The sequence below is a fragment of the Otolemur garnettii genome, unplaced genomic scaffold, assembly GCF_000181295.1.
Source record: "Otolemur garnettii isolate 467f Iridium unplaced genomic scaffold, OtoGar3 scaffold00021, whole genome shotgun sequence".
NCBI classification, from domain to species: Eukaryota; Metazoa; Chordata; class Mammalia; order Primates; family Galagidae; genus Otolemur; species Otolemur garnettii.
The window spans coordinates 5,701,218-5,728,576 of record NW_003852416.1 but is presented as its reverse complement, the minus strand read 5'-3'; the positions used below and the strand labels follow the sequence as shown (position 1 = coordinate 5,728,576).

Here is a 27,359-nt window from a genome sequence, read left to right as displayed (position 1 = left end):
GGCGCCGAGCCGAATTATCAGTTTTTTACAACTATAAGAAAGATGGCATCCATTTATAGTTTTACTTTGAGTTATTGTTAATATATTGTTCTTCATTTATGTATATTTTGTGGTTTCCCTATTAATATCATTTGTCCTTTCTTGGTTTTTCCTATTGTCATATAGCTTTTTATATATTACAGCTATTACTCTTTGTCATTTGCTGCAAACTGTATTATTTGTATCTTGGGTTCTTATGACATGTTTTTCTAATCAAAGTTTAGAATTTTTATGTTGTTAGAATTTTTAATCTTTTGTTTTGTTTTTTTTTCTAAATCCATTCCAGACTTGGGAAAGCCTACTTCACTTCAAGATTATAAACGATATCTTTTTCTAGTACTTCTACAGTGTTTTTTTTCTCGTTAGCATTTTAAAGAGAAATTACTATCATTGTCTGCATAAATGTCATGTTACCTATTGATCAGAAGCACCAGCTTTATAATAATGGGTGTGTGTGTGTGTTGTTATAAGTGTACGTATTTGTGTCTGTTTTAGATATTCTGTATTGTTCTACTCTTAATCTTTTTGAAACCAATATCATATTGGCTTAAGTATATTAGCTTTAAAATATCTTTGACTCTCTGGAAGGGTAATTCCCTTTTCATATTTTTCCTGACTATTTTCAAAGTGTGTTTTTATAGATAAATTTGAAAATAATTTTGTAAAATTAAAAATAATCCAAATCATTTGGGTTTTAATTAAGATTATACTAATTTCATGTGGTAATTTGGGAAGAACTGATATACTTACAACTCCAAGTCATATTCAATAAAACAGCATATTTTTCTAATTATTTGGATCTCTTTTTATGGTCCCAGGAGAGAGCTTTTTAATATAAGTCTCAGTTACTTCTTGTTAAATATATTCATGTATTTTGTTTGGTTTTTGCTGTCATAGAATATTTCCCCTTGTTAAATATATTCATGTATTTTGCTTGGTTTTTGCTGTCACAGGACATTTTCTCTACTTATTTCCATTTATTTATTGGTAACTAGAATAGATTTTGGTATTTATTTTGTTACTAGTTTCTTTATTAAACTCCCTTTTATTTTTAACAGCTTTTCAGTAGGTTTTCTTGGATACATTAGGTATGTAATGATGACATTTGCCCAAATAAAAGAGAGAAATATGTGTCAGCATTTTGAATAATTAGACTTCTTATTCCTTTTGGGAGGGGGGCTATATTGCATTAACAAGAATTTCTAGATCAACTTTAAATAGCAGTGTTTCTCATCTGATAACCCAAATGAAAGGTGTTAGGAAACACACCATGAGGAATCTGGGAAAAGAGATGGCCAACCACAGAAAACAGAGAGCAAAAGCCTTAAAAAGAGAGCTTGCCAAGTGTGCTTCATGAGCAGAAAGGGGGCCTGGCCCATGGGCCTTGAAGGCAGTAAGGGAAGCAAAGAGTAGCTGGAGATGGTGATGCGGGGTGCAGGTACTGGAAAGCCTTATAAGCCATTAGAATTCCTAATATTGAGAATTTCTTGCTTACCATCTTAGGATTACTATGTCAAAGCCAGTTATACTTTAAGCATCTGTAGTTTAGAAAAGCATTCATAAAAGTAGATGTATTTTCTTTAAAAACTTAACATCTGTTATCAGTATAATTGGTGTACTATAATGTTTAAAATGTCTTTTTATCATAATTATAGGCACCACATTATCTTCCCCAATTGTTATGATTTTAGGAAGGTGCAGTCTCCTACATAACTCTTCTTTTTTTATGTAAAGTTGCCCATTATGCTATTGGGCAGAGTGTTTAATCAGCAAAATGTCAGCTCTTCAAGGCTGAGATTATTTTTAACAACAGCAACCATGACAAAGAGTAGCTCTGTACTTTGCTTACTTGGACCCAAACATTAATTTAAAATCCTTAGTCATTTTCAATTTTTAAGTTCTTCTACTAGAAAAATACCTAAAGGCACCCAGGCAGCAAGAGTAGTGAAAAGTCACAAATCATGGCTTTGCTGAAAACTGACCTAATTGACCAGATAAGTCAGCTCTCTGGGAAAAGTATAAGCTCCATTAAAAAATCAAATATCCCAAGAGGAATAAAACAGGGAAAGGAAAAAAACAATCTTTATTGCTGAGAGAAGCAGAATTAACCAGGGAGTTGGCACTGCTATAAATTAAAATTTTCCAAAGCAGCAATATTTTCTGACAAAGCTTGGCTGTTTGATTGTGGAACCTAACTTTAAGAATGTATGCAAATATTTTTTCTTCATTTCTAGTCAGAGGACAGAGAGAAATGAGAAAGAAAAATTTGCATTACTGCCGTTAGGAACTTGCCACCCTTTTCTTTATACTGTTTGTAGCCTCTTGGGGCCTATTGAATAACTCAGGAGACAGAATTAATAGTTTTTAAAGTTTTTGTTTATCATAAAATAAATGGTTCAAGCCACCATGGATATAATATAGTGCCTTGATTTAAACCTGGCACAGAGAGATAGGTTTAGAAATATTTTTATGTCACAATTTAATATCTCACATGGTATCTTCTCAATTCTGATTCCCACTCATCACCTTTGTAACAAAAGAGAGGTAAGAAGTTTCTGATGATTATTCATCTTTTGATCCCATCAGTATGTTCAGGTCAGGGTTATATTTGGAATATTTACTTAAATCTTACACATCAGTAGATCTGATTTTGAAACACAGGAATAGAAAAATAACTTAAGATACTGGTTGGGACAAGGGTAAGAACAAAAAGAGCAATCCTGAAAACCATTCTACATCTAGGTGGCTGTGAAAAGCTGTTTTATTTCTGAAGAGTTAATAATAACTTATATATAGATAGAGGAACTAAAGACATCCAAAAGTTTTTGTCCCTTTAGTTCCATTAAAATGTGAAAGTTTTATATTAGTAATATTAGGCCTCATTTACCTTCTGCAGCTGTAGTCTATTGATGTCCTCAACAATGTGAATCACCTTATTGTAGGAATCTATTCTTATCTTTCCTGAATTTAGCTTTCATAGACTCCTGCCCATTTTTCTATCATGCTATTCCCCTACTTGCCAAGACTTTCTTATATTAAATTCTTTTCTAAATCGTAGATCCTGTGATTTAAAAATTAGTATAACTCCTCATGATGTTCTGAAAGAAAAATAACATAAAATAAAAATAAATTAGTGTAACTATAATCTTTTTGTAGTTATTGACTCTCTCGAACTTTTAAAAAATCTTGATTAAAAGAGGAAAATATGGTCTGGGTGCCATGGCTCACGCCTATTAATCCGAGCACTTTGGGAGACTGAGGCAGGAGAATCAATCACTTAATACCAGGAGTTTAAGACCAGCCTGAGCTACACAGTGAGACCAACATCTCTTAAAAAAAGAAAAGAAAAAAAGAAAAAGAAAATTATCTGAGAGGGTTATGGCATGTAGTCTCAGCTACTAGGGAGGCTGAGGCAGAAAGGATCCCTTGCGCCCTGGATTTTGAGTTTGCAGTGAGCTATGATGATGCCACTGTATTCTAGCTGAGGCAACAGACTAGACTTTGTCCTTCCCACCAAAAAGAAAATGTGGAAGTATAAAATGAAGACAAAAAGTAAGTTAAAAAGTGGGAACAAAGAGAAATCTAATAACAAAAATGAAAATAAGCAGAGAAGACCTTAAAATGGATAATTTACATGGAATTTTAGGAAGAGATAGATTATAGATGCACTCTTTTTATAAACCTTTACAACAGCTGTCTACTTTTTAGTTTATGGTATATAGTTTTCATTTTTTTCAGTTATGGTGAAATATTCTAGCTAAGTACCAATATGTTACATAGATCTTTTTAGTATTTATTATTCTTCCTTTTAAAAAAAAGGACAGTGGTAATTTTAGCTCTTAGTTGTTAATAGCTGAGATAGAAACCTTAATTCCTGAGTCCTAACATAAGGCTTTTCTGAATTTGAATAATAAATTTGCTTAAGTCTCATTTAAACATTTCTCCATCCAATAGTAATATTTTCTTCTTTTTTGGGTTTTGACTTGGGTCTTTTACAATAAATCAGAGATAGAAACAAAATTCAGGAATTTTGAATCTGAAGGATGTGGTACTGAAGTCCCTTACTAGATCAAACCAAAGTTTATCCAGCCTAATATCCACTCTAAAGCATTATTATTGTGACCATTTCTGATTGCTGTCCACAACAGCAACTCTGAGTAAGCAAAATAAGCTCTGATGGATCCAGTCTTTGGTAATTTTTCTAAAGTTCCTTAAACTTATGTGCTGTCTACTTTATAGTATTATCAGAGACCAAAATTCTTTTTTCGCTCCAGTATTCCCTTTGCACTACTTTGAAAGAGTTCTGTTATTTCCAGGTTAACATGCTGGTTTAGAAGAAAGAAAGTCAGTAGACCTGGGTTTTAGTCCTAGGGTTTCCCCTAATAAGTTATATAACCTTTGTTAAGGTATTTAACTTCTCTGGAACTCATTTTATTCTTATTTTAGATAATCAGTGGTAAATAGCCCTGAAGTATTCCTTATTCTAAATAAATGTGGTAGAAATCATGTTTAATTCTTGTTTGCTTTCATTATCAGTTTCTGTATGACTTTGTAAATATGGCCATATGTTTTCTAATTTCTGACTTCTCAGACAATAAAATAGTCACTGCCCTTTTCTACCTTCCCCCAGCTTTTAAAATATTGTTTTAATTCTTTTGATTATATAAATACTTCTCTAATCTTTCCCTGTTGATGTCTTTCTTAAAATAGGGTTGATGAGAATAGCATGAAGTATTAAAGGTGTGGGTAGATAGTCTGTGATCTTATAAAAATGTAAGATCACATTTTATGTTTTATTTCAGCTACTTTTTTTTAATGCCAATATTTCTAGGACTTTTTAGCCATAATATTTCAAACTGTCTTTTAAGTCAACCCTTTGCCTCTGGACTAGACTATATCTAAGATCTTTCCTATTCAATATCTTCTGGGACAAAGATTTCACAACCTGTCTCTCACCTTGAGGAAGTTTCTTATAAGTAACATAAATCTTGCTTTCTGCAATTTAAGTTGAATTTATACCTTTTTTCTTTTCTCTGTAGAGATAGGCACTGCCCCAAAGTGGAAGTGATGCTTTCATTTTTTTTTTGAATTTTTATAACATGGCCTTATTTAATATACCATTTAATTCAATTCAGTCCGATTGAATTTAGCAAATGTTTATTGAATACTCATATGAAGCTTTGTATTACACAAAGTATTTAGCATATGCAAATAATGCATAAACTTTACGTAAGAGACAGGCTACTATAATGGTTAGGCACCTGAATTTAATTTTTTTTTTACTGCAGCATTATTTATTTTTATTTTTTTATTTTTTATTAAATCATAGCTGTGTATATTAATGCAATTATGGGGTACAATATGCTAGTTGTATATATAATTTGAAATATTTTCATCAAACTGGTTAACATGGCTTTCACCACATTTTCCTAGTTATTGTGTTAAGACATTTATATTCTATCCTTAGTAGATTTAACATGTACCCTTGCAAAATGCACCATAGGTGTGATCCTACCAATTACCCTCCCTCCACCTATCCTCTCCCCTTCCCTCCCCTCCCCTCCCTCTCCTCTTTCCCCTTTATCTTGGGCTATAGTTGGGTTATAGCTTACATATGAAAGTGTGGGTGCTTATAAATTAGTTTCATAGTAGGGCTGAGTACATTGGATACTTTTTCTTCCATTCTTTTTTTTTTAATTTCTTATAGCATAACTGTGTACATTAATTCAATCATGGGGTACAGTGTGCTGTTTTCATATACATTTTGAAATACTCTGATCAAACTGGCCAACATAACCTTCATGTCATTTTCTTAGTTATTGAGCTAAAATGTTCATACTCTGCTCTTAGAAAGATTCACTTGTACCCTTGTAAGATAAACCATAGAGGTGACCCCACCAATCACCCTCCCTCCCCCATCCATCCCCCTCACGTCCCCCTCTAACCCCCTTCCCATATTCTAAGGCTATAATTAGGTTATGACGTTCCTATAAAAGCTATGAATTAGTTTCAAAGTAGGGCTGTGTACATTGGATACTTTTTCTTCCATTCTTGAGATACTTTCCTAAGAAGAATATGTTCCAGCTCCATCCATGTAAACATGAAAGAGGTAAAGTCTCCATCTTTTAAGGCTGCGTAATATTCCATGGTGTACATATGCCACAATTTATTAATCCATTCATGGGTTGATGAACACTTGGGCTTCTTGCATGACTTAGCAATTATGAATTTGGCTGCAATAAACATTCTGGTGCAAATAACTTTGTTATACAAAGTGATTTTTGGTCCTCTGGATATATACCTAATAGAGGAATTAAAGGATCGAATGGCAGGTCTATTTTTAGATCCCTAAGTGATCTCCAAAGATCTTTCCAAAAGGAACGTATTAGTTTACATTCCCACCAGAAGTGCAGAAGTGTTCCCTTTTCTCCACATCCACGCCCATATCTATGGTTTTGGGATTTTGTGATGTGGGCTAATCTTACTGGAGTTAGATGATATCTCAAAGTGGTTTTGATTTGCATTTCTCTAATGATTAAGAATGATGAGCATTTTACCTGTCTTCTTCAGAGAAGTTTCTTCTCGAGTCCTTTGCCCACACTGAGATGGGATCATTTGTTCTTTTCTTGCTAATACATTTGAGTTCCCTGTGGATTCTGGTTATTAAACTTTTGTCAGAGACATAACCTGCAAATATCTTCTACCATTCTGCAGGCTGTCTGCTTGCTTTACTTACTGTGTTCTTGGCTGTGTAGAAGCTTTTTAGTTTGATCAGGTCCCAATAGTGTATTTTTGATGTTGCTTCGATTGCCCTGGGGGGGGTCCTTCTCATAAAATATTCTCCCAGGTTGATTTCTTCAAATGTTTTCCCTGCACTCTCTTCTAGTATTTTTATATTTTTATGTCTCAAGTTTAAATCTTTAATCCAGTGGGAGTCTATCTTAGTTAATGGTGAAAGGTGTGGGTCCAGTTTCAGTCTTCTACTGGTCACCAGCCAGTTTGCCCAGCATCATTTGTTAAATAGGGAATCTTTTCCCCACTGAACATTTTTAATTGGCTTATTGAAGATCAAATGATGGTAAGTAGCTGGGTTTATCTCTTGGTTCTCTATTCTGTTTCATACATCTACCTCTCTGTTTTTGTGCCAGTACCATGCTGTTTTGATCACTATTGATTTATAGTATAATCTGAGGTCTCTAGTGTGATTCCTCCTGATTTGTTTTTACTTCTGAGTAATGTCTTGGCTATTTGAAGTTTTTTCTGATTCCATACAAAACAAAGTATTATTATTATTTTTTTATTGTTGGGAATTCATTGAGAGTATAAGAAACCAGGTTACACTGATTGAATTTATTAGGTAAAGTCCCTCTCACAATCGTGTCTTGCCCCCCAAAGGTGTGGGGGGCAAGAACTGCCCCCCCTACTTTTTTCAAGGTCTTTAAAGTATGACAGTGGCGCATTAAAATTGTATATTGTTTTGTGTAGTATGGACATTTTAAGTGATACTTTCTTACGAGGTTCAGTACTAAACAGAAAGATTACATAATTTCCAGTCCAGCATCATTTTAATCTTTATATATTAAATCTTCCTGACTTTTGTTTCAACATTATGTCTCAGGAGATACTATTTTTTAAGGTCCAAATGAAATAACAGTTATGTGTCTACTATTAATGTTTATTGTATCTTTTTGCTATTTAGATCCAAATGAGCTACTCAAATTAAAAAAAAAAGGAATTCTCAAAACTGTTTTGAGGATGTTAGCAGATTTTTATTTTATTCAATATAACTATGGTCAGGGGACTGGGTTTTTGCCTATGCTTTATAGATTTTATCTCATTATTTTATTAGTTATATTGTGTACTACTTGATTTATTCATTAATATCCTCCTTATAAGTTGTAAGAATAGAAACCTATTCTTCAAAACAAGCTATCTTGAAACAGATTTCAATGGATATCGTCTATAAGCTTTAGTATGTAAGCTAAGAACTGTGCTAGGTATGGAGAGGAAAAAGAAAACACATTCTCTGCCCTTGAGGAACTTGTAGTCTTACTGTGTGAAGAGGATGAGCGTTGTAATTATAAGTTACTTATAAAATAATACAAGAGAGCACATATAAAATATGTAATGTGAATTTTATTTTGCATTTTAAAGATTAATATAGAAAACTTCTTATACTATACAAATCTTTTCTATTAACTAACCTAAAATGTCTAATTAATTACTTTATTCTGATTTCTGTTTTATTTTGTTTCTATTTTTTTTTACTTTGAAGGCTCAACAGTTTTCTGAAAAATCCTTCCTCTTACAGCTTTTGAAAACGCATGAAAATGCTTTAGAAAGGCAATGCAGTGAAATTACAAACCAAAGGAATATGCTTCTCCAAACCTTTGTAAGTTCTAGCCATTTTTAAAAATCTATTTCACTAACTGTGTCAAAAGTATTTAAATATACGTAGGTGCACTTTTAGGAAATTATCCATATGCATATTGGCAGATAGTACTGCTCAGATACAGAAAGGTATTAAATGCTATTAAAAACCAATTGGTAGAGTAATGTAGTTTGAAAGAATTCCGTTGGCAGGAATGCAATATAGAAATTATTTGTAATTGTAATAAGAACAAAAAAAAAGTGAACATAATTTGAATTGCTCAGTCTTTGAGACCTTGGTTTTAATGCTCTTGTAAAGCAGAGGGGCTCATACTTCAGGCATATTCAGGGATTGGGGTAAAAGGATGGATTTTGTATATCTTTTTACCCTAGAGCCAACAGTTTGAGCAGTGGTATTGAATGACAGAGCCGTGTTAGAAATATTAATCAACACTCTAAAGAAAATACATTTAAGGTATTAAAATAACATATCAAAAGTAAGAACTAACAGACTGGATGGTTTTGAATGACATGGTTAGTTTCAAAATGTGTCTCAAAATTCATTGATATCTCTTAGAAAACATAGAAAAATATAGTAATGTTTAGATTCTGGCATTGTCAAAAAGTTTAGGTCCTTGCATTTTCCATAGTTTTTGGAAATTCTTATTTCTATGCCATGTTAATATTTCATAAAATGTTAACTATTATTGGAACTGATTTTGAAGTACATATATAATTTTACCTTCATTGCCTACATTTTAAAGGGTTTTCTTAGATATCCTTATTTTGTTGTTTGCTATAAAGCAGTAATTCCTTTATATTTAGATTTTAATTTTCAAGTTTGGTCATTTAATTATTTTACCATCCAATTCCATACTACAGTGGCACAATGAATACAGATACAATTTTGAGTGATAAAATTTCTACCTCAATAATTCTCCCAAAATGTTAAGGAGATATCTCTTGTCTGAAGATAATTTGTTTTAATATATAATAGCTTTAGTTTTTTCTTAATATTATCAGAGGAACAAAGCATTTTTGCAGTAAAATAAGGAAATGTAATTTTATACCTTTGTTGTTAGTAACTCCAAATGATTATATTTTTAATCATTAAAGAAAAATATTATGTGCATTGTGACCAGCACCTGTATTTCATCTTTTTTGTTTGTTTTGTTTTTCAGGAGGCTACAAAGAAAAAAGCAATAGAGGAGGAGGAAAAATTTATTAAGGATATTTCAGACTTCAATAATGAGTATGAAATAACAAAGAAAAGAGAACTTTTAATGAAAGAAAATGTCAAGATTGAAATATCTAACTTAGAAAACCAGGCAAACATTTTGAAAATGGGTATGAATACATAGTACCACCTCATTTATCTTACATTAATGAAAATAACTTATTTTGAATTAAGTAATTTTTCAGAAATTTTGCTTTTTAATAAGCAAATTGGATTACTGTATAGCTATTCTTTTACTTTGTCTTAAATATCCTAATGTATTTTTTATTGTGAGCAGTCTCAAATGCTTTAGAGGTACATGTGATATGAGCATTCAACAATTAAATATCTGTTATATAATAGATACTGTTCTATAAAAGTCAAAAGTAAGGGAATTAAATCTTTAAGCAGACACAGTACAGTATGGTGGAAGCCACATCAAATGTTAGAAGTGGTACTGTAATTCTCGTTCTACTATCAATCTAATATAAGTTAGGAAATAAGATTACACAGTAGGTGGGGAGAGAAATACTAACAGGAAGATTATTGGAATCTATGATAAGATCCTGAGTTAAAATATTTGCCAAAGAAAGGAGGGGATGAATAAAAACAGAAAAAAATTAGGTGGTCATTGTGGCAAGATCCTGTAATCATAGCTTCTCGGAAGACTAAGGCAGAGAGCTAGGCTAATGCCATGGCACTCTGTTCTGGACAGCAGAGTGAGACTCTGTCTCACGATAAAAAAAAAAAGAATACTGGATTTTTATCTTTGCCCTCAAGCCTTTTCTTACTGCTGAGAATCAAAGAGGAAAGCATTATATAAAAAGGCTGCCAAAGATGTTTATTTTAGTTCCTAGCACAATCATTAAGGAAAAAATGAAAAGACAAATGGCTAAAAGGACAATATAGAAATTAAAAAGAAATCCTAAAAAATATTTATATAATCTGAAAAAATGAGGGGGGAGGTACAAAGGAGTAAAAAACACAGAGAACAGACAAAACAAATAATAAAATGGTCAACTTAATTCCATCTGTAGTCACATGCTGCTTAACAACAGGGATATGCTCTGGCATAGAATGCACGTAGACAAACCTAGGTGGTTACAGCCCACTACACAACTAGGTAATGTGGAAGAGCCTATTGTTCCCAGACTGCAAAATTGTACAGCATAGCACTGTACTGAAATGCAGGGGTAAATATGTCTCTCTACACATATCCAAACATAAAAGTTAGAGTAAAAAAAAGATACTGTCTAAAAGATAAGAAATGGTACACTTGTATTGGACTTTGTGTGTGGGCCTATAAAGTTGCTCTGAGTGAGTGGTGAGTGAATGTGAAGGCTTAGGACATCACTGTAAACTACTGTAGGGTTTATAAACACGATACACTTAGGCTACACTAAATTTATTTTAAAAAATTTCTTTTCCCAATAGTAAGTTGATTTTAGCTTGCTGTAACATTTTTACTTCATAAAAGTTTTGATTTTTGTGTCCCACCCCGAGACCCCAACCCCATCCCTTCTTCCCTCTCTCTGCTCTCCCTTTCCCCCATCTCCCTCCTTCCCTCTATGTCCTCTCTCCTTCCCCCACCCCTGACTGTGTACTAGGTCATTAATTGTCCTCATATCAAAATTGAGTACATAGGATTCTTGCTTCTCCATTCTTGTTATGCTTTACTAAGAATAAAGCGTTCCACTTCCACCCAGGTTAATACAAAGAATGTAAAGTCTCCATCTTTTTTAATGGCTGAATAGTATACCATGGTATACATATACCACAACTTGAGTTCTTTGAGGGTTCTCCATACTTCCTTTCAAAAAGGTTGTATTAGTTTGCAGTCCCATTAGCAGTGTAAAAAGTGTTCCCTTCTTTCCACATCCATGCCAGGGTCTGCAGTTTTGAGACTTTGTGATGTGGGCCATTCTTGCTGGGGTTAGATGGTATCTCAGGGTGGTTTGATTTACATTTCTCTAATAATTAGGGATGATGAACATTTTTTCATATGTTTGTTAGCCATTGTCTGTCTTCTTCAGAGAAGGTTCTATTCATGTCTCTTACCCATAAAAATGGGTTAGGGATTGTTGGCTTTTTTCATCTGGACTAATTTGAGTTCTCTATAGATCCTAGTTATCAAGCTTTTGTCTGATTCAAAATATGCAAATATCCTTTCCCATTGTGTAGGTTGTCTATTTGCTTTGGTTATTGTCTCCTTAGTTGTACAGAAGCTTTTCAGTTTCATTAAGTCCCATTTGTTTATTTTTGTTGTTGGAATTTCCACAAAGTCTTTTTCATTAAGTCTTTTCCCAGCCAATATCTTCAAGTGTTTTTCCTATGCTTTCTTTGAGGATTTTTATTGTTTCATGCTTTAAATTTAGGTCTTTTATCCATCTTGAATCAATTTTTCTGAGTGGAGAAAAGTGCAGGTCCAGTTTCAGTCTTTTACATGTGGATATCCAGTTCTCCTAGCACCATTTATTGAATAGGGATTCTTTCCCCCAGTGTATGTTCTTGTTTGGTACAGCCTAAAGTCTGGTATGCTAACACCCCTAGCTTTGTTTTTATTACTAAGAACTGCCTTAGCTATAGGGTTTTTTTCTGGTTCCATACAAAATGAAGAATTATTTTTTCCAAGTCTTGAAAGTACAATGTTGGTATTTTAATACAGATGGCATTGAATCTGTAGATTGCTTTGGGAAGTATAGACATTTTAACAATGTTGATTCTTCCTAGCTGTGAGCCTGGTATATTCTTCCATTTGTTAATATCCTCTGCTATTTCTTTTCTTAGGGTTTCATAATATTCTTTATAGAGGTCCTTCACCTCTTTTGTTAGGTATATTCCTAGGTATTTCATTTTCTTTGAAGCTTTTATGTTAAACACAATTATAAGAGGGACTTTACCTAACAAATGCAATCAATGTAATGTGGTTTCTTGTACCCTCAATGAATTCCCAACAATTAAAGAAAAAGAGAGAGAGAGATAACCACCTTAACACATAGATCAGACACTAAAAAAAAAAAAGTTTTGGTTTTTATTATTTATTTATTTATTTATTTTATTATTTTTTTTTTTTGCAGTTTTTGACTGGGGCTAGGTTTGAACCCACCACCTCTGGTATATGGGGCCGGCACCCTACTCCTTGAGCCACAGGTGCCACCCCAAGTTTTGGTTTTTAAAAACTTTGACTTAAGCTATAATAATATATAGCTTAAGACACAAACGTTTACAGCTTTACAAAAATATTTTTCTTTGTGTTTTTATTCTATCAGCTTTTATCTATTTTTAAATGTATTTATTTGTTTATTTTACTCCTTAAAATTTTCTTCATATTAAAATGTGAGGGTCTCACATGAATGTTATTGAGGTTTGTTTCATTAGGAAAAAGCCCCAAGTACACATCTTTTTCAGATAAACCCTTTTATTCTTTGGAAACAGAAATGACTTCAGTAGCCAAAACAATTTTTAAAAGAATACATAGTAAAATTTAAAAGTTTATACTCTCAGATTTCCAAATTTACTAGCAAGCTATCGTAATTGGGATAATGTGTCATGTGTCACTGACTTAAAAATAGGCAAAGAGTTGTCTATTTTAATTTGCACACAAACTTTATGGACACCCTATAGATCACTGGAATAGAAAAGGATCCAGAAATAGCCATGTGTGTGGTCTACCAGTTTTCAACAAAGATGGCAGGCCAGTTCAGTGGGGGGAAAGAATGGCTTTTCAATAAATGGTACTAGGACAATTGGACATTCATTGCAAAATAATACTTAACTCTTACTTCACACCATATTAAAAATAACCTAACATGGACATATACCTACCTAAATGTGAAAGCTGTAATTATGAATCTACTAGAAGAAAACATAGTATAAAATCTTTTCCATCTTATACTAGGCCAGTATTTTTAATCTCACAGCACATTTGAATCTATAGTTAAACCTCAATGGCACACTTAAAATTATGTTATCAAAAAAAAAGTTTAAAGGAAATATACTTACTGTGCTTTGAACTTCTTTGGAAAATTAATTAACAATCTTTAAAAAATGTTCATGGCACACTTATGATCCTCTCTCAACATAACAGTTGAATATTACTGGACTAAGCAATGATTTCTTAGATAAAACACAAGAAACACAAACCATGAATGAAAAACACATTGAATTTAACATAAATTTAAAAGACACTTAAGAAAATAAGACAAACCAGAGAAAGTATTTGCAGCAAATATATCTGCTAATGTACTGTTATCCAGAATATAATGAATTCTTATAACCTAAAAAGGGGAAAAAGCCAGTTATAAAAGGGAAAGCATTTTTGAACTTTATAATAGAGTACTAAAAGCCAATGAACATGTGAAGAGATACTCAGTATCTTTAGTTATTAGAAAAATAAAAATTAAAACCACAGTAAAATGTCACTTTGTGTCTATGTAATTGAAGTTAAAAATATAATTATGTATCAAGTGTTGTTGCCAAGAATGTGGCACATCTGAAATGCACATGGTAGTGATGGGAATGTAAAGTGAATGATATGATCAATTTAGAAAATAATTCATACTTTCTTCAAAAGCTAAACATAAATCTACCATATAGCCCTGCCACTCCACAACTGTTTACTCCATAGAAATGAAACCCAATCCATGTTTAAAATTTTTGGAAGCTTTATTCACAAAACTGAAAACTGAACATAAATATCCGTTAAGAGGAGAGCAGACAAACAAACTTGATATAGCCATGTAATAAAATACTCAGCAATAGAAACAACAGATCTGGGAGGAGGAGCAAGATGGCCAACAGGTACCAGTCTCCAACAGAAGCTCCTGTCCAGAGGGAAGGATAAAGTCCAGAAAATACCCAACAAATTTGAAGACTAGGAGCCCAGCTGAGAGAGAACAGTGATATCTGCAGGACAACTCTACTGAGGCAAGTTGTGACTCCTAGAAAGCAATCTACAGGTACATAAGACATCCCAAAGGAAGAGTGTCCATCCCTACCCCCAAGAAAGTTGCATTTTTTTCTCTTTGTCTGCTCCTGTGAGTTTCCTACAGACAAGTGGTGAACTGAGGACTTATTGTCTCACCCCACGTGTGAGAGCTACAGAAAGAGGGGTCTACTCCCCTAGAGGGACCCTACTGAGACTCCAAACACCCTCTAGCCAGGCAGAAAAATCGAACTAACGTTTTGCTGCCCTTTTGAATTCCCAGTCCACCCTTCCCCCCTTGCCTGCAGAGACAGTGAGAGGAGGCCCAAGAACAATGTCCCCCCACCCCTACAGGACCAAGCACCCTATCCTGGCCCTGCAGCTGGAGAACTGTTTGAGCTGCATGTTCCTCACGCAGCTGCTGCTTGGCTGCTGCCCCCAGGGCACTCAAGTGGAAGCACAGAGGACTGTTTGACCCATGCATCCCCTGCAGCTGCCGCTGCTTGGCTGCCACCCCCTGGGCTCCCAAGCGGGGCTCTCTAGGACTGTTTGACCCACACATTCCCCATGTGGCTGCCACTGCTCAGCTGCCACCCCCAGGCACCCAAGCTGGGCACGCCAAGGACTGTTTGACCTGTGTGTCACCCTAGGCTGCCTCCACTTGGCCACCACCCCCTGGGCACCTGAGTGGGGCGCCCCAGGACTGTTTGACCCATGCGTCCGCCGCACCTCTGCTTCTGCTTCACCACCATCCCAGGGCACCCAAGCGGCCAAGAATTGTTCAACACCTGCAGCCACTGCTCGGCCGCTGCCCCAGGGCACCTGAGCAGGGTGCCTCAGGACTGATTGACCCATGTGTTCCTGGCACCCCAGGCCCGGTGGCCCGAGAACTGCGAGAGGACAGTCAGTTGAGAGGAAACCACACAGGTGTGGTGGTACCTGGAGGTGAAGAGCAACAGCTGCAGCAGCTAGAACAATAAGGCTCACACCCCTGAGGCTTTTCTGGACAGACACGCCCTATCTCTCCTGGCAACCAGAGGAAGCAAACATCTTCTCCAGTGGCAGCAACAGGCTGAACAGTTTTGGGATGATCTCTAAACAGTGCAAATTCACCATGGGGCAAAATCAGCGGAAAAACTCTGGTTACCAGAATAACCAGAGTAGATCAAGTCTTCCAAGGAAGGATGAGCAGAAGCAATTGAAGATCCCATCCACAAGCAGATGACAAAGATGACAGAAATTGAGTTCAGAATCTGGATAGCAAATAAGATTAACATACTGGAGGAAAGGAGGGAATTAGAATTTCAAGAAGTTATTCAAAAGATATCTCAAAAAATTATTCAAAAGATGTCTCAAGAATTCAATGATTTCAAAGATAAAATGACCCAAGATTTTGAAACATTGAGGTAAGAGTTTGCTGCCCTCAAAGATCTAAAAAATATGGTAGAATCCCTGGGTAACAGAATGGAACGGCAGAAGAAAGGATCTCTGACATTGAAGCCAAAGCTTTTGAACGAGCCTAAGAGCTCAAAGATGAAAAGAAATGGAGAGCAAAAAATGTATCTTTCTCTCAGAGAGCTCTGGGATAATTCGAAGAAAACTAATATTCACCTTATAGGAATCCCTGAAGGCAATGAAGTTGCTTCACAAAACACAGAGGCTCTTCTTCATGAAATTATGAAAGAGAACTTTCCAGACATGTCAAGAGATTCTGAAATTCAGATAGCAGATATTTTCAGAACCCCAGCACAGCTCAGTGCGAACAAGACATCCCCCAGGCACATCATAATTAACTTCACTAAAGTTAATATGAAAGAGAAAATTCTGAAAGCAGTTAGATGCAAGAAAACCATAACCGACAAGGGGAAGAGTATTAGAATGACTGCAGTTCTCTCTGCTGAAACTTTTCAGTCTAGAAGAGGGTGGTCATCGACTTTTAAACTCCTAAAACAAACAAAATAACTTTCAACCTAGGATTCTGTATCCAGCTAAACTGAGTTTCATCTATGATGGAGAAATTAAATACTTTAATGACATCCACATGTTGAAGAAATTTGCCATAACTAAACTAGCTCTCCAGGAAATTCTCAAACCTGTCCTCCATAATGACCAGTGTAATCATCACCACAAAAGTAAACTCACTTAGAAACTTTTGATCAAATTCTAACTTCCACAGTGGCAAAGGATTAAAAATGTCTACTGGACTTTTGAACAACTCGATGCCCAAAATTTTACCAGGCTTATCAATAGTTTCAATCAATGTGAATGGCTTACATTGTCCTGATTAGAGACAGAAACTCAGACAGGACATCTGCTATATTCAAGAATCGCATCTTACTTTAAAAGATAAATTTAGACTCAGGGTGAAGGGATGGTCATCTATATTCCAGGCTAATGGAAAGCAGAAGAAAGCAGAAAAAAGCAGGTGTTGCAATTTTATTGGCAGATACAATAGGGTTTAAACCAACAAAAGTAAGCAAGGATAAGGATGGCCATTTTATATTTGTTAAGGGTAATACTCAATATGATGAGATCTCAATTATCAATATCTATGCACCCAACCAAAATGCACCTCAGTTTATAAGCGATACTGTAACACACATGAGCAACTTGATCTCTCCCAGCTCCATCACAGTTAGGATTTTAACACTCCTTTGGCACTGCTGGATAGATCCTCCAATAAGAAGCTTAGCAAAGAAATTTTAGTTTTATATTTAACTATTCAACTTTTAGACCTAACAGACATCTATAGAACATTTTATCCTAACAAAACGAATACACATTTTTCTCATCAGTCCATGGAACATACTCCAAAATCGATCACATCTTAGGTCATAAGTCTAACTTCAGTAAATTTGAAAGAATAGAAATTATTCCATGCATCTTCTTGGACCATCATGGAATAAAAGTTGAACTCAGTAACAATAGGAATTTGCAGTCTCATACAAAAACATGGAAGCTAAATAACCTTATGCTGAATGATAGATGGGTCAGAGATGAGATCAAGAAGGAAATTACCAAATTTTTAGAACAAAATGATAATGAAGACATGAGTTATCAGAACCTCTGAGATACCGCAAAGGCAGTCCTAAAGGGGAAATTTATAGCATTGCAAGCCTTCCTCAAGAGAATGGAAAGAGAGGTGGTTAACAACTTAATGGGACATCTCAAGCAACTGGAAAAGGAAGAACATTCCAATCCGAGACCCAGCAGAAGAAAAGAAATAACCAAAATTAGAGCAGAATTAAATGAAATTGAAAACAAAAGAATTATATAACAGATCAATAAATTGAAAAGTTGGTTTTTGAAAAGGTCAATAAAATAGATAAACCTTTGGCCAACCTAACCAAGAAAAAAAGAGTAAAATCTCTAATCTCATCAATCAAAAAATGGTAAAGATGAAATAACAACAGACCCTGTAGAAATAAAAAAAATTCTTAATGAATATTCCATGAAACTTTATTCCCAGAAATATGAAAATTTGAATGAAATCGACCAATATTTGGAAGCATGCCACCTCCCAAGACTTAGCCAGAATGAAGTGGAAATGTTGAATAGACCTATATCAAGTTCTGAAATAGCATCATCTATACAAAATCTCCCTAAAAAGAAAAGCCTGGGACCAGATGGCTTCACGTCAGAATTCTACCAAACCTTCAAAGAGGAACTAGTACCTATATTAGCCAACCTTTCCAAAATATAGAAAAAGACACAGCTAACATTTAATAACAAAAAAAGAAACAACAGATCTGCCAACAGCACATGGATGCATCTCTGATACAGTGAGTGAAAGAAACCAGATACAGTGTCAACTAATTATAGTGTCCAGAGCAGATCAGTGAGTACCTAGATCAAAGTGCATGAACTGTGAAGGATCACAAGGAATCCTTTGGGGTTTATGGAAATGTTGAGTTAATGCCTGTGGTGGTGGGTTCACAAGTGTAAATACCTGTCAAGGCTCATGGAATTATACGCTCTAAATGGAAGTACTTTATGGTAATTTTTCCTCTATAAAATTGATAAAGGAAAAAAGTCAACATCACAAGTACTGTAGGAGCTCTCTATTTGTGTCTCTTTTTCTAGAAATAATGGGTTTATTTTAATAGATTTGCTTCCAGGGTATCTGATTCTGTTGTTCAAACTTTAGAAAGTGTCATTTAGGTATTTCATAACATTTCCATATGAAACTTTAATCTCCATAGTAATAGAGACTATGTTTTGTTTGTCTATCCTCAACAGTATGAATTAAGTTGAGGAGAAGCAGAAGATGATACAAGAACCTTTAAGTAGACCTAACCTGGACTAGGTAGTTAAGGAAGACTTCCCTGAGCAAGTGAGATCTGAAGGATGATACTGATTAGCTAAGTGAGGGGTTTGAGTATAGATGTCAGTTAATAATATATTTAAGTAAGGAGCTCAGAGAGAGGTCAGGGATGGAGCTATTAAATTTTGGGAGTCACCTAGGGAAACTGTCTTGAAAGAAAATGGAATGAACCCTGAGAAACACCAGGATTTTCAAAGTAAACAGAGGAAGAAAGTCAGCAAAGAGTATAAGAAAGAGCTCCAAAAAAGTTAGTCAGACCACTTTACTGTGTGGAATCAGGGTCACCTAGGGGACAGAGTATTTGAGGAGTGATCAGTCCATGTTAATTGCTGCTGAGCTATCAACCAGGATAAGGACAAAGAAGCAGCATGCAGAGGTCACTGCTGGTCTTTAGAAAAAGTAGCAGATGAAAGTAGTAAGAGAAGGCCAGAAGCCAACTTGTAATGGGTTGAACAATGGAAATGAACAATAGGTAAATGTGGAAAAGGCAACCATGAGCATAGTCAAGACTTTGAAGAACTTTCTTCACGGATAAAATTGAGAGTCCAGTAAAAAGGGGGATATGAAGTCAGGGGAAGGCTTCTACGGGGAAAGTGGGATATCCTTTTCTTTTTCATTTTTCTTTTTAAGATGGAAGATACATGAACATATTTAAATGCCAGTATATTGGAGCCAATGAATAGGAAAAGTTGAAGTTACAAAAGAAGCAAAGTTCCAAAAGAAGATAAGAAATGGTGTACAGGTAACAGGACTAGTAGTGGTGATTATGAAGAAGAAAACAAAACAAAGTAAAAATAAACTCAGGAAAGAACCCACATGATCATCAGTAGGGCACTCTATTTTGAGTTTATATCTCATTTTATTGCTGTGAATGTATTTATGTGGTAAAAGCTAATGAAACTGCTAGGTCAGAGGAAAATTTTACTGAGACGTAATGCCAAATTATGCTCCTTAAAACATTGAATCAATTATTTTTTTCTATCAACTGTGTTTTCTTTTATATTACCATCTCTTACCATTAATGAACTGGGTATTATCAATAATTTTAATGTTTGCCATATGACAAGTGAAGATGTTCTTATTGTCATTTTTATTAGCATTTCTTTAATTTTGCCAGAAGTCAGATTTCTTTAATAGTTTATTTCCTTTACTGTGAATAGAAAGAATCTGTTCCTATTCTTTGTTCATCTCTCTATTTTTTGTTTCTGCTGACTTTTAAGAACTTTTATAAATTAAGGAAGTTTCCCCTCTGTCATGTGTGTTATAGGTATGCCTCCTAGTTTATTCTTTCCTTTGGACTTACTGTGCGTGTGTGTGTGTTTGCGTGTCATATACCAAGTAGAAATTTAAAATTTTGGTAGTCATCTTAATATTTTCTTTCATGCTTCTGGATTTTGTTTTTAGATTAGAAGGGCTTTCTCTGCAAAGCATTAATAAAAAAAGGTTTCATTTCTCCCACATATATTATATATCCTTTTCTTTAGGTACAGAGTGTTAAGGAACCATCTTTACTTTTTCCAAATGGCTTATCAGTTATTTAACACAATTTATTACATAATTCATCTGTTTCCAACCAATTGGAAGTTATACATTTATCATTTTAAATTCATATTATATTTGTGTACATATACATGCATATTTGTCTTTCTCAATTATTTTTTATTGTTCTAATTATTTAGTTTCAAGGATGATTTAATAGCAGTGTAGTCTTCTCTCCTTACTCTTTATTGATTTTCTTGTATTTATTTTCCTAGATAAAATTGTCTCATTTCTCAAGTTCAAAGGATACTGTATTTCAATTAAAATTACGTTAACTCTATTAATGAATTTAGAGAGAAATGGTACCTTTATAATCTTGATTTCTGTTATCTAAAAATGAGATATTTTAATTAAGTCTTTGCCTTTTTCATGTCAATATTTTCTAAGTACTACTAAATTAGAGAATGTAAATAGATTTTTTTCTCCATTATGTTTTTTAGTAGTTATTTATTATTTACAGGTAAATTACTTTTTTTTCATATTCTAACTTTTTAACAAACTGCCTTACTGAAAATTCTCTTATTTGCATTTGATTTCATTGGGTTTTCTATGTGTAATTATGTCAGCTTCAGCTGCTGATAATTTTGTTTATTTTCCAATATTTACTTTGTTTTAAAATCTAATTTCATTGGCTTATACTTTTAGAGCACTATTAATAATAGGGATGACTTTGGATAACTTCTCTTATTACTAACTTTTATGGAACTACTTCTAGTTTTACTATTAATCATGATGCCAGATTGAAGATTTCTCTCTCTTTTTTGCCTTGTTCTTCTCTTCTGCAGCAACCCTTCTTTGCTCCCGCTTTCCTCCAAAAAACCTTTTCCTTTTAAGGTGATCATATACTTTTCCTAATTTAATCTGTCAAGGTGAATTTTATTAATAGACATCCTATCATTAACTTTCCTTAGTTGTAGCCTCAGTCTTCAAATATTTTACTGAATTTTATTTGATAATGTTTTCTTTAGGATTTTTTGCACCAATATTTATCAATGAGATTAGTCTTTTTGTGTGGTTTATTGATTCTACAAAAAGAATGTAAAAGCGTTCATCTTTTTCTCATTGGAAAAATGAAAATACTAGAATTATCTTCTCCTTTAAGGTCCTAAAGAATTTACCTGTGAAACTTTCTGGTGACCCTTTCTCCTTGGTGGTGATGTTGGTGGTGAAGAAAGAAGTTATTCAGATTTTAAGCAGATATTGGAGCCATTTTCTCAAAATAGTTTAATTTCTATTTGTCTTCTTGCCTGTTGGTGTTTGCTTTTCCATTCCCTCTTTTAATTTGTGCCACCACATCTATTATTTCCTGACCCTTGAGTTTTCTCTTTCTTCCTCCTTCCCGCTAACCGTGCCCACCGAGCTTTTAGCCTACAACTATTAGTCAGCCTGTTTCGTTGGATTTGGAATAATTTCAATATTTAATTCTTCATATCTGTTTTTATTATTTTTTATTACTTGGTGTTTTTTTAACCCTTGTGAAACATCTTTGATTTATTACTTTTTAACCCTAGAGTTGGGTTCTCTTCTCTCTCCTCAAGGTTGCTAAAATACTAACATCTGTATATGTATTTTAAAAAGGTATTATTACTGTATTATTCTTTTATGCCTCTTAATTAATTCTATTTTAAAATATCATAATAAACATAGAAAACCAAGCTCCTCAACATATTTTCCATCCCTACACAGCCTGATGCCTCTCCAGCAGCTTCCTTGTGCTATAGGCATATTGGCCTTGTGTTTCCTAGATTGGTCCATGCTACCTCCTGCCCTTTGAATATGTTCTACTTGGAATGTTTTTCTTATCCTTTATCTAATTAACTCATTCTGATCTCAGCTCAAATGTTATTCCTCAGGAAAGCCTTCTCTGATCCTCTACCCTCCAAATGTCATATTAAGTGATTTCTTATGGGCATATTCTCTCATTGTTCTCTGACTTTTCTTCAACATATTGTAATTACATGCTTCTGTAATTATGTGACTCAAGTCTATCTCCTCCACTAAAGTATAAACTTTCACAGAAACTAGAACTGTGTTTTGCTCACATATTTATTTCTGAAATGCTCTTAGTACATTTATTCATTTATTTAATAATACTTTGTACTTTTTGTTTATCAGGCACTGTCATAGATATTGCTGTTGCTGTAGTGATCAAAAACAGAAGGAAAAAAATACCTGTCCTTATGGAGCCTATATTGCAGTAAGGGAGACACATAAAAGAAAAAGGAGGGAAGGAAGAAAGAAAGGAAGGAGGAAAGGAAGGAGGAGGGAAGAAGGAAATTAGATAACGATAAGGCTAAAGAGAAAAATAAAACAGGGAAGAAAGATAGACCAGGAGTAGGGTTGGAGTGGGGTTTATGGTAGGATTTTAGGTAGATGTCCAGAGAAGGCTGCACTGATAAGGTAAGGTTTCTTTTTTTTTTTTTTAAATTTCAGAATATTATGGAGATACGAATGTTTTGGTTACATGTATTGCTTTTATACAGTTAGAGTCAAAGTTGTAAGTGTGCCCATCACCCAGATAGTGTGCATTGTACCCATTAGGTGTGAATTTACCCATCCCCTTCTTTCTTCTCCCACCTGCTGCATTTCTGAATGTGTACATGAGTGCTGATCAATTAATGTAAGATTTGAATAAGAGGTAAAAGAATAAGGAAAATAACCAAATAAATACTTGGGGGAAGAGCATTTGCAGATGGGATAACTAATGCAAAGCCCTGAATTGTTGACAAAAAGCAAAAAGCCTAAGTCTTGAAATGAGGAATTCAGAAAATTTGATACCTGTTGCCATTCTAAAAACTTTGAGTTTTACTAAAGTGAGATTAGAAGCCATTGGAGGGTTTTGAGAAAACAAGTGAAGGATCTCATATTTTAACAGTATTGCTCTGACTGCTACTGGGAACATACTTAAATAAAGTAAAAGCAGGAAATAGATGAGAGGTGATGATGGTTTAGATCAAGATATAGTTAGAAGTGATAAGAGGTATTCAGATTCTGAATATATTTCAAATTAGACAAACAGAATTTCATGATGAACTAGGTGGGGTGTGGTGGAGGTGGTAAGGTTGACTTTCACGTTTTGGGCCTGAGCAATTAAAAGTATAGAATAATTAGTATTCAGTATATATTTGTGACATGAACACTTTTTTTTATTTTAAACATCGGTAGTTCATACATAAGAGTATATCTCTTTTGGCTTCAAAACAGTTATTGTCAGAACATTTTTCTCAAAATGTTCCTCTGCCTCATTTCTGCTAGTTGGTGAACCTTTTTTTTTCTGGATAAGAGATAAGAGGTATATTACACTTCTTTGCCTGGTAATATCCATTAATGATTGGCAATGTACATACAAGAAAGACAACTATGAGAAAGACAACTCATTACATGTTAAAAGATGGGAATAAATTTTGATTATCTTAGTTTATTAGTCTTATAGTTTTTCCAACTATAAAACCTGGATATTCATTAGAACATTGTGGGTTTTAGCCAGTGGAAGAAATTAAAATTATCACCACATCAATTAAACCTTAACAAAGTTATAAATAAAAATAATGATAAAATTAAAAGGAGACAATAGTAAAGTGGGGGAAAAGTTATCACAAATGATATTTATTCTGTTCTATAAGTTTTATAAGAAATTAACACACTGTTTTGTTTTTTCTTTGAATAATCAATCATACAACTGTGCCTTTTCCATTTAGCCTATAGGACAGGGACTAAGAAAAATAATATATTTCAGGAATATTTAAATTCAAAATTTCTCTAGTCTTGCCTAAATTTTACAAAGGTATTTTATCATAGAATGTCTGATAGATCAATAAATAATAAATAAAATATTTATCTTTTTTAATCTCTTAAAGATTGTATAATGGTATCCATCCTGGAATACCTGTCTGAATTATTGGTATGCAATTATATTTTAAATTTTCATTTATTAAAGGAGCAGAAGCACAAGTGTGAACCTATCAATTTTATTTTTAAAATTATCCACTTTTAATTATCTACACCAATGGACAAAGACGTTATGAAAAATAATACTTAAAGTCAATTATATGATTTATTTTTCTTTAGTTCAACACACTTTGAGTATCTACTATGTGCTCTGCATATACCATACCAGGCACTGTACAAGAATTAGAATTTAAAGCAAAGTCCCTGTTTTCAAGGAGCTTATAGTCTAATGTGGAAGAGAGACAAAAAGTAAAAGGATAATTTAAACAATATGGTGAGAACTTCCTCTTATGAATCATGATAGTAGTTTTATGGAATTTTCCCTCTTATCACAAACAACTAGAAGACTAGAGAAAATAATATGAAAGACTACTTTTGGATGTTGAAGATAAGAGTTAGTGCAGAACTGTGATCCCTGAGAGAAGGGAAACAAATGAGGTGAGCTCTGATTGCCCCAGCTTCCTACTTGGATGCAATTTGGGGACAGTAGCAACTTAAGCAATGCAGAGTTGTCTAAATTGAGGACACAAAAATTGAAGTCCAGGGAGACCAAGTTAACTATAGTATTCAGGACAAAGTACTTGAGAAGACAGGTCTACATAGGGGAAAAGCTCCAGAAATTTGTATAGTGCTCCCCTGAGTCATTGGATGTATATCACCCTGGACATACATAGGGAAAAGTTCACTGGGATGAGCAAAGCAAAACTACTGGGGGTCAAAAAGTGAACGATTTAACCCAGTGAGCTCATATGGGACCAAGAGATAGTCATATTCAATCTTGTAATAGAAATATTTCATTAAATAGGAGAGTGCTACCATAGTGGGATTAAGTTAGCTGTAGATTAAATGCTCTTCTAGACCCACCCTCTTTTATGAACAAGACTTGAACCTAACCGAAAAATAGCTTAACTTCCTTCTAAAATAAACATGGGCATGCTTTAGGGGATGATAGAAAAAAATTTAAAAATTCAACAAAATAATATTCAAGCATAATAATTAGTAATAGTATCCAAAATATAACTTCTGGTATCCAATCAAAAATTAGTAAACATGTAAAGAAGCAGCAAATTATAATTCATAGAAAGGAGGAAATTGAGTTAATAGAAACCCCAGGAATAACAAAAATGATGCAAATAGAAGGAAAAATATTTAAAATCATTTTAATATATTCAAAAACAAGAGCATAATGAAAAACTAAATGGAAGACATTAAAATAACCAAAGATACAGAAAAAGAATTTGACATTTTTTTCATAAGAAAAACATTTAATAAACTAGGAATCAAAAGAACTTCAACTTGATAAAGGGTATCTGTGAAAAGTCCATACTGACATCATTACTAGTGGTTAAAGAATGAAAATTTCTTACCTAAGTTGAGGAATGAGGAACAAGACAAGAATAATCCATTCTTATCATTTATAATAAACACTGAATTGCAAGATTTAGCTGGGGAAATCTGGCAAGAAGAAGAAATAAAAGACTTCCAAGTTGAAAAGGTAGAGGTAAAACAGTCCTGTACAAAGACAACAGGATCTTATATATAGAAATTCTAAGGAATCTATAAGAAAACTATGAGAGCTAGTACACAAGTTCAACAGGATGTCTGATATAAGATAAAATATAAAATCAGTCATATTTCTATATGCTCACAATGACCAATTTGTAAATGAAGTTAAGAAAACACTTCTATTGACAATAGCAACAAAATTTAAAATACTTAGGAATACATTTAACAAAAGTGCAAAACTACAAAAACACCAAAAACTGCAAAAACTTGTTGAAGTAAATGAAAGAACTGAGTAAATCAGAAGACACCTGGGCTTATGATTTAAAAGACTTGCTACAGTTAAAATGACAATACTCCCAAAGTGATCTCCCGTCAAAATCCTAGCTGGATTTTTTGTTTTCTTGAGACAGAGTCTTATTTTGTGGCCCTGGATAGTGTTGTGGCATCAGAGCTCACAGCAACCTCAGTCTCTTGGGTTCAAGAGATCCTCTTGCCTCAGCCTCCTGAGTAGCTGGGACTACAGGTGCCTACCATGATGCCTGGCTAGTTTTTCTATTTTTAGTAGAGACGGGTCTTGCTCTTGCTCAGGCTGGTCTCAAACTCCTGAGCTCAGGAAATCCACTAGCCGTAAGCTCCCAGAGTGCTAGGATTACAGGCGTGAACTGTAATCCCTAGCCCCTAACTACATTTTTGGAAAAATATTGACAGACTGATCCTAAAATTCATTTTGAAATGAGTATGATCCAGAATAGCTAAAACAATTTGAAAAAGAAGAGTTGGAGGGCTTATACTTTTAAATTTCAAACTTACTATAAAGCTATGGTAGTAAAGACAATTTGGTACTGGTGTAAGGATAAGCATATAGATCAATGGAATATAATTAAGAGTCCAGAAATAAACATACACAACTATGGTCAATTTATTTTTTACACGGATGCCAAAATAATTCAACAGGAAAAGAATAGTCTCTTAAAATAATGTTGTGAAGATAACTGGATGTCCATAAGTAAAATAATGAATATGAACACCTGTCTCATAACACACACAAAAATTAACTAAAATGCATCAGAGACACATACGAGCTAAACATAGAAAACTCCTAGAAGAAAACAACCATGGGTCTTCATGATCCTGGATTAGGGAATCATTTTTTTAGATATGCAAAAACGTTCAAAAAGTAGATAAATAGAACTTCATCAAAATTAAAAGCTCTTGTGTTTCAAAGGAGATGGTCAAGAAAGTGAAGTGAAAATACACTCCTAAAATGGGATAAAATATTTTCAAATTACATATCTGATGAGAGACTGATATCCAGAATGTATAAAGAATTCTTAGTAAACCCACCCAGAAACTTTTGATCAAATTCCAACTTCCACAACGGCAAAAGGATTAAAAATGTCTATTGGACTTTCAAACAACTCGATGCCCAAAATTTTACCAGGCTTATCAATAATTTCTATCAACGTGAATGGCTTAAATTGTCCTCTAAAGAG

The 27,359-nt window shown here is 33.9% G+C and overlaps 1 protein-coding gene across 1 annotated transcript in view; it reads left to right on the top strand.

Moving 5' to 3' along the window:
- CCDC172 (coiled-coil domain containing 172) overlaps nucleotides 1-27,359 on the top strand; it is an 85,468-nt gene that overhangs the window by 23,624 nt on the left and 34,485 nt on the right. The window contains exons 3-4 of the mRNA XM_003787333.3: nucleotides 8,315-8,431; nucleotides 9,591-9,756. Of these exons, the coding sequence (XP_003787381.1) occupies nucleotides 8,315-8,431; nucleotides 9,591-9,756 (283 nt within the window). The remainder of the gene's footprint in view (nucleotides 1-8,314; nucleotides 8,432-9,590; nucleotides 9,757-27,359) is intronic.